Source organism: Coffea arabica, chromosome 2c (assembly GCF_036785885.1).
Source record: "Coffea arabica cultivar ET-39 chromosome 2c, Coffea Arabica ET-39 HiFi, whole genome shotgun sequence".
In the NCBI taxonomy this organism is placed as follows: domain Eukaryota; kingdom Viridiplantae; phylum Streptophyta; class Magnoliopsida; order Gentianales; family Rubiaceae; genus Coffea; species Coffea arabica.
This window is the reverse complement of record NC_092312.1, coordinates 3,096,865-3,105,788: the sequence shown is the minus strand read 5'-3', so window position 1 is coordinate 3,105,788 and position 8,924 is coordinate 3,096,865. Positions and strand designations below refer to the sequence as shown.

The following is an 8,924-nucleotide window of genomic DNA, read 5'->3' as shown; positions in this document are numbered from 1 at the left end:
CACTTTCGTGATCAAGAGGCCCATAATTAAAATCTTAGATGCTTCTCACGCGCGTTCCCCTTTCCCCCTCGAAATTACTCGTGCGCTGTTTGAAATTTCAATCGCGAGCAGTAATTTGCAATATATATTTTGGCTTTGGGCCCCCTTTCCAAGCTGCTCATTGAAAACACGACTTTTCCCCAGTGCAAAAGCATTAATAAAAGGAAAGTGGGATTCCAGCAATGTACACTATATATATATAATTGTCTATATATATATCGACGGAGGGAAATGGAGCGGTGAAGCGAAATGAGTGCGATTTTGACATGAAAACAGAGCCTTGCATTCCTTTCAAAGTCGTGTTCCGGATACCTAATTTTCCAGTCCAAATTGGATGAATTTCCATGATCAATCGTATTTATGTCCACTGTGAATGACAGGGCCATGGCAGTTAATTTCTTGTTCTCACTCAGTTGGCCATTCCAATTTGGCTTGGTGTACGGTCTTAATCATACCAAATTCGACTCATAATCGGATTTTATTCTTTGTCCTTATCGTTTGGTTTATTATTTTTCCCCTTCCAATTTGGTAATATCTGAGGGAGTAATTTCACTTTGCATCCTTCAACTATGCTCGAATTCTCGCTTTAATCTCTAAACTTCAAAGTGAAATATTTTAATTTCTAAAATAACGAAGAGTTAATCTTATTATATATACTGGTAGCGTGCATATTATTACGATTGTATACTTAATAATTATGCAAAATCTAAATTATAATTTAAAAGTCAGATTAATTATTGATAGTGTATATAAAATTAATCGTCCTACTTTTGGTCTTTTACAATATAGTACCTTAGTTCATCCAAATTTTTCACAAAAGTAGGACATATTTTATATTTTAAGAACTAAAATAAGATGCATTTTATTTAAGTGGAGCAGCTTCTGTATTTTAGGAAGTGGAACGTCTCATTCTAAGATTTAGATATCAAGATGAGAATCTAGGCATAGTAAAAAGCTGCAAAGTGGAATTAAGCCTGTCTGAGGTCTTCGTCATTGATTGGTAATTCCAAACTGGAGATGATGGCATTAGTCAAATGTGTTAGTGGTCCTTTCACTGTGGAATCATTTCTCTTGCCAAATGTTTAAACAGAGATATCACATTAAACTTTCATTTCATCCATAATTTTCTTACCAAATCGGTAGTGGTGATGTCACATCACTTATTTCTCCATTCTCGCACAAACTTACTAAGCGATTAACGTTCCCCTTTGATTCCCTCCCCATCCCTTAATATAAGAGGAGGTTAGCAGTTGCAGTGTTAAAAAAAAAAAAAAAAAAAGACGCTAAGCGATTAACGTCATTTACATTAGGTTAAAAGTTTCACCAAATTATACTAACCAGTCCCAGGGTTTGTTATACTTTGTTAGACCTCCCTTAAAAGTTAAAATCTTTGAAATGAAGACGACCTTCTCTTTCAGTTTCATTACATGTCGCATATCCTATTTGTTAGATTTATGAGTAAAGGATTATGTACTATACTGGTCCGAGAAATGGAGAAAGAGCGGTTAATATGTAAGTAAGGGTCTTAGCCTAATGGTTTAAACTTTTGGGTCAGAGTTAGGTTCCTGACTTACATATTGGATTCTTTGATGGACTCTTTCGAGATATTTTCCCATATCAAATTGGTATCAGAACTTCAGGTTGGGAGACCGGGCTACTCGATCATGGGTAAGTGGATTCTTCTTGGAGTTGGATCGGTGAAAATTCTCTTCTTAATGATGGACCGAAGTGACAAGAAGTTTGGTTGGTGTTGGACCAGGTGTGCCATGGGTTTGGCAGGGGATCCGATTGGTGTTAGATGAAGGAGCCAAAGGTTTGCTGGGGTCCAGTATGCAATTTGGATGTTGAAAAAAAAGTGGATCCATATTTGAGAAAAGAGGTGACCTTAAGTGATAACGTGGACTTGCATTGAGTATTAAAGGGAGCTCGAAAAAGGGCGTAAATTTGGGTTTAATGTGAGGCGTTACTCATGAAGGGGAGATTTGTTAGATTCATAAGTAAAGAATTATGTCCCACATTGGTCCGAAAAATAGAGAAAGAACGGTTAATACGTAAGTAAGGGTCCAATACCTAATGACTTAAATTTTTGAGTCATAGTTGGGTCCCTAACTTACATATTGGACTCTTTAATGGATTTTGTGTAGATGTTTCCCTCCATCACTATTTAATAAATTTAGTTAGTGTGACCTTGTTGCATTGCAATGGATTGTGTTCCAAAATATTTTAGTCATGATTCTTAAACTTTTTTTTCCCCCAATGAAACAGAACTCAGCTAATTTTCGCTACTTCTGTTTGACTGGATTGAATGCTACGATTAGCTTTTTAGACACATCATTACATGCTCCAGCTCCACGGACAATGCAGTCACGCCTATAGGTAAAATATAAATGATGGTAGAATGTGCATACATGTAAACTAAATGATACGCTACCAAAAAAAAAAAAGTAGGAGAATGAGAACGGTCTAAGAGTTGAACTAGTGATTTCAAGACCATCTTTTCACTGTCTCCTTACAAAGAAAGAAAGAAAATTGGTTGATGCGTTACTTTGACCTCTCATTTGTATAACTTAGATTCGAGTAAGTGATCAGAAGAAAAGTAGCTGATACTTAATGGCGATTTAAAGACAGGAAACAAATGATTAAATGGGCAAAGGAGTCTTTAATTTGATTTATGGTTACATGGATCCAATAACGGAATGTTATGTTAGCGTGCAATCTTAGCATCCAAGAAACCTTGAGAGAAGCTCACCAAATGATATGCTTATGGTTGATGGCAATATTCATTTGTCTTCCAATGCATAAATTTGATTGTGAATATATAACCATATATGGGAGGGACCTCTCTCTTAACGTTGTATCCTTCTGTCTAATCTGCATCAGACGTGCATTGATATGTTTTTAAGTGAACCGCTGTGAACGATATCAACCGTTTAGATGAACGAGAAATTTCGCAGTTTTGACCAAATCAGTAGATCAATTAAACAGATCAAGGACCGTAATCAACCAATGGCCATTTGACAATTCAATTTCGAGCTGAGGTCCAAAAGACTAACTAAATAAGATAGGCAAGAAAGACAAATCCCTTGCTGCATCTCTTGTTTATACGTTCAAAGCAAGCAAACAACTAATACAAAGAAAAGATAACACGGCGAAGGAGGCTTCCTTTCCAATCATTCTTTGTAAGAACTCCGCTTTGAAATTTGATGCAGATAGGGGCAATGTCGGCTCTCTTGATACTCCCCTACCATTGTCACTGCAAATCCCAATGGATCAACAAGCACACGAGCCTGTATAATTCGGATTTCGGGGTTTCTATTGATTAACTGATTAAGCCTACGTCCACCTGCCTTCGTGATTCTACTTAGCACTGCTATTTTTCTTCCTTGCTGAACATATGCACTCTCTTTTATTAGTAGGTAATTGTTACTGCTAACAAACATCCCTAAAAGCAGGAGGGCAAAGCATTTGAAGTGTGCCCAAGTGCTTTTCCAGTTTTGCACTTTTTTTTTTTTCCTCTTTTCTCACATTACCATCAGAGTGTGTGATAGATGGCATTGTATCTCTCTGAGAAAGAAGACAGAGAGAGGGGTCTCCCACTCGCTTGTATCAAGAAAGAAATCTGGGTGCCCTTACATTTGCCGACAATGGGAACGCGGATCTTGCTTGATGCCCTCGAAACGGCAGGCAAAAAGCCACTAGTTAGTAGAAATTATATATAAACTTTCTTGTTGATGATTAGGTCCTCCCTCCTTGGCCTCCTACTCCTGTCCTCCGGTGATGTATTCCACTATCACCAGAGTCTTTACCCTAATTGGAAACATCAATTCTCATACTCTCCTAAAAGTATAAAATCCAACCCACACTGCAGGGAGGGGGAACATGAACAAATTAACACCCACATACTTAATATATATGCCCAGAAAAGAAAAAGAATGCCTTATTAATGATTCAAAAACAGTACCGGCTCCTAGGAGGAATTGTGTTTTTGAAAGAAGCAATAAGGCACTCATGATAGAGAATGTAACACCAACTAACTAGTACTAGAAATTAGAAACACTTGATTAATTTTAAACGCAATCAACCATATGAAGAAGTAAACGCAGTTGCATATGATCAAGAAGTAGACGATTTCACAATGGGAGAAGCCCACTTGGATAGAATACCATGTGAACCTGTGTACGTAGTGAATCATGAGGGTTTACATATAATATGCACTGTCCGCATAAACTTCTTCATGTTCTGGTCTAAAATCTACGTGAATATAATAGATTTCCGTTGTCTTTGAATCCACCATTTACATAACACCAGTTGTTGTTGTTATATTAGATCAGATCGCATGCAAAATGGCCAGCTTTAATTAATTTGGTCAAACCACATACGCATGCTGCAAGCGAGAAGGCCGAGTCCTCCCGCATGAAATTGATCGTCCCCTCTTCCCCCTCGCCTGACCTGTTCAGGGTCAACAAGATCATTCATCACTTCCCACAACTATCAAAATGTCTGAGTCCTACTACGTACAATTTGTGTAGCACTCTCCAGTCTCAGATTGCAAATCAATAATAATAATAAATAAATAAAAAAGTCGGTGCAAGGAGGAGTAGTATACCACGATGACCAATGGGGCGTGCATGTTGTTTGTTTAACCTTTTATTGCTGACTGGAGCTCTATTCTATGAAGAAACAGTTTATCATTGCGGGCGCAAGTGCATCCTTCGAAAATATACCTAGCTACTTAGGGTGAAATTTCATCCTTCGAAAAATTAAAAACGGAGAAGTGAACAGCAAAATGGTTACTTTTTTTTTTTGTCAATACGATAGATTATCCTACACTAAGGGGAGAAAGAGGAACTGAAGAGACTCGGGGGTAATCCGGAGAGAACTGAATCACCACCGAATCAAATGGATGCACTACGTACCAGTCTGGATTTTCAAGCAGAGCCACTTTAATGTGGCAAATTGGCGAGAGACAAGGTTTGAACCACATCTCCCACCCTACCAAACTTTAATGCATTGGTAGTGGCCATCAGCCATTGGGCTGGTGGTTAGCAAAATGGTACATGATAGACCATAGCACATTAATGATAAGCATTCGGGATAAGTTAATTTGACTGATTAAAAGAATCATGAAAAGACAATTTGACGAGTATTTTTCATATGCTCTCTTTAATTTGTCAAACATTTTTTGTTATGCTAATTTTTCTTTTCTTATTCTGTTTGTAACTTAAATGCCTCGTCTAATCATTCCGTTCCATGCATTCTTTGCGGCTCCAAAATTGTTTGACCTAAGGATCGAAATAAAGGCTAGAGCTCCGTGGGTTTAATTAATTCAAATATTCAATTTGATGGTTTTAGAGGAAAGGCATTTTTGTGAATCCTAAAGGAACCATGCATAGCACTGTTGCTATCATTTTCATGTGTCAACTTAATTTGCAAATAGCATCATTAATTTATCGAGTAGATGAATTAGAGGACAACAAATCAATTAGTAATTAAGATAGTTACTTCCCTTATGGAGTACTAATCACAATTGTTTCTGGATCTCACCTGCACAGTGATCAAGTGGCATCCAAAATCAGAGTCGACAAGTCATGCAATTGGCCAGATGATGCGTCACGCTCTCTTTTGCATGTGGGCATGAATGATACCCATTTCGTATTATAGTACTAGCATTTTACAAAATCACTTCCCCTCTGGTACTGGCAGTAGGAGAATTTAATTTGTTAATTAGGATTAATGTTTTTTTAAGTATAAAGTATAATACTGCTACTACAGCTGCTAACTTGTAAATTTGATATTGTTGAAATATTTGTGATGCTCCCTCATCGTCATCAGTATCAAACGGACCTCAAACTGCATCTTGGAAACTCTTTCTTCCCAAATATTATCCTTATCTCTGCTGCGTCTCCATTCTTCAATTATTTCTGCCTTCTCTCCTCATCTCGTCACCTGGCATCTCTTTCATCTTTCCCAGCTGATCATTTATTGCTATCAAACCTACAGCCCATATTCGGTTATTAAGATTAATCACATCCCTTTCATCCAAAGGAATTAATGATGGCTCTTGAAACATGGTTGGTCAAGGTAAAGAAGACGATCTCGAGCAGTTTCGACACAGTTCGTAGCGCCACAGTACCAAAAGCTGCAGCAAAACCTGCACTAGTGATCAAGAAATCAAGCGTTGGAGTTTTAGCATTTGAGATCGCTGGCTTTATGGCGAAGCTTCTCCATCTATGGCAATCTCTGTCAGACAAGAGCATCACTCGTCTTCGCAACGAATCAATATCTCTAGAAGGAGTTCGCAAGATCGTCTCCAATGACGAAGATTTTCTACTAGGCCTAGCATGCGCAGAGATGGTGGAAAATCTCAGGCTAGTTGCAAAGTCGGTTTCAAGATTGAGTAAGAAATGTGAGGACTCAAATCTCCGGTCCTTCGATCGATGCCTCGAGGAGTTCTCCAACACGGGGCGGGATCCTCATCACTGGGTTTTAAGCTGGAAGGAAATGGAAGCCAAGATCAAGAAAATGGATCACTTCGTTACCATCACGGCCACGCTTCATCGGGAGATGGACGAGCTTTTGGTGGTTGAGAACAGTTTGAGGAAATCCCAGTTACTGCAATCCAACAAGGAGCGCGACCTGGGCTCGCTTACATTCAAAGAACAAAAGATCACTGAGCTGCAACAGAAGCTTCTCTGGCAAAGGCAAGAAGTCAAGTACCTGAAAGAAAGATCTTTATGGGGTCGGAGTTTCGACACGGCCACATTATTGCTAGCAAAGTCAATATTCACCATTCTCGCTAGAATAAAGCTTGTTTTTGGCATTGCTAATACCAGTCACGGACATCCAATTTCTCTACCTCGGAGTCTCTCAGCTTCGGCTACTGTCTACCCTTCTGAACATCCCAACACGTGCAATTTTGTGTCCGGGCCATTGATGAAAAACCCGAAATCGGAAGATGATCACCACCAAAAAGGTGGCACCACTAATCCGGACATTGATCACGGCTTCTTTGAGGTAAACTCCAAGCCAATGAAACCGCCTTCCAGTACACTAGGCGCGGCTGCTCTTTCCTTACACTACGCGAATTTGATCATTGTCATAGAGAAGATGATTAGGTCACCCCAGTTGGTGGGTATTGATGCCAGAGATGATTTATATTCCATGTTGCCGATCAGTATTCGTTCGTCGTTGAGGGCAAGACTGAAAGGGGTAGGATTTTCGGCTAGCGATCCATTTCTTGCTGGAGAATGGAGGGACGCTTTGCATAAGATATTGGGTTGGCTATCACCATTAGCACATAACATGATCAAGTGGCAAAGTGAAAGGAGCTTTGAACAGCAAAATTTGTCGCCCAAGACAAATGTTCTTCTGCTGCAAACGTTGTATTTCGCGAATCAAGAGAAGGCCGAGGCTGCCATAACGGAGCTGCTAGTTGGGTTGAATTACATTTGGAGGTTTGAAAGGGAAATGAACGCTAAGGCCTTGCTTGAGTGCACCAACTTCAACGGTTTCTTGAACTCGCAGAATAAAATTTCTTCTGATTAGGTTGATTATTACTCGTATATTTCCATCTTTTTTCCTTTTTTTTTCTGTATTTGTTGGTCTGATTTAGAAGCGTTCGATAGTATATCGAGGTTTTCCCTTTTTTTTTTTTTTTCTTTTTCGGTTTGCATTTTTCTACTATAATATTTTAACTCTTCCTCCTGGAGATCCAGACGGTTTGTTTTGCTTCAAACCCTGATCTTTGTGTATGTATGTAAAAAAAAAAATCTTGATGTAAAAAGGATGAGATCGATGGAGTCAAATTGCAAAACATTTTTTGGGGAATTACTGGCCAGTGATTATATTTAAAATCTCCAGTCATGTGAATATATTCTCCTGGGCATTGATATAATTATTTGGATCCAGATTGATTGGGTCCTAACTTCGTTGGAGGCGTGTTTATGAAACTCTCCACAAGAGATAAACATTACATTACAAAGAGCAGTTGAACAGTGATGGGCTGTGGGCCATGCATATTCATTTTTTCTTTCCTGATAAATACGATGGTCATAAAAAAATTTAATGGCATTTATCGTAGCTTGTTTTGGGGAGGGATGCTGCAAATAAAGTAGGTTGCTTTGACAATGAAACGCAATTTAATTGATGAAACGCTTTATCTGTAATCAATAGGATAAGAATTCGAATCATTAATTAAAGGAATAAATGGAGAATCACAGTTAATTCTCTTTGTTATATAATTAAAAAAGAATAACAGCACGGTTGCTATAAGTATTGAAAACTTTTGCTTGATTTTATTTATTTAGATCAAAAGTCAACTTGCATTGTTGTGGACAATTAATGTGTATGGATTTTTTTTTTATTTTTTTTTTTGTCGACACAGGGGTGTCCGGGTCAAACCCTGAGGGGCTCGACTAATCCTCTACGGCCCGAGCCCGGCGTCCCAACCTGGCCCAAACACGTTAAGTGCGCGGAGGAATCCAGCGGAGCGGAGACTCGAACTTGTGACCTCAAGGTTCACTGGTGAGAGGCGCTGCCGCTGGACCATTCAAGCGGGAGAGGCGCTGTCGCTGAACCATTCACGCGGGGGCAATGTGTATGGATTAAGTAGAGCAAATGTTTCCGATGGTCATAAGGTAGTGTTTTAACTCAAGTTGGGCAATGAGAGTGAATGGTGTGGCTAGCTAGCCATGTCTCCCACCACTTGGCTTGGCTGTCTACTCTAGTTCTATAATTCATATCTATATCCCTCTGCTCTGCATATACAGATGCAATCGATGGGGCCTCAACAATCTATTACAAGATCAAGATGGAGTGAGTGTTGTTTTAGAGAGAGAGAGAGAGAGCCCACACGAACGCAAATAAATCATTCCTGACTTTTAAAT

At 39.0% G+C, this 8,924-nt stretch overlaps 1 protein-coding gene across 1 annotated transcript; it reads left to right on the top strand.

Moving 5' to 3' along the window:
- The first annotated feature begins 5,826 nt into the window (after positions 1-5,826).
- On the top strand, positions 5,827-7,866 carry LOC113725115 (protein PSK SIMULATOR 1-like). The gene has a single exon (XM_027248104.2). It carries the CDS (start codon positions 6,091-6,093, stop codon positions 7,582-7,584), a length of 1,494 nt encoding a protein of 497 aa, XP_027103905.1. The 5' UTR covers positions 5,827-6,090; the 3' UTR covers positions 7,585-7,866.
- Positions 7,867-8,924: the final 1,058 nt, after the last annotated feature.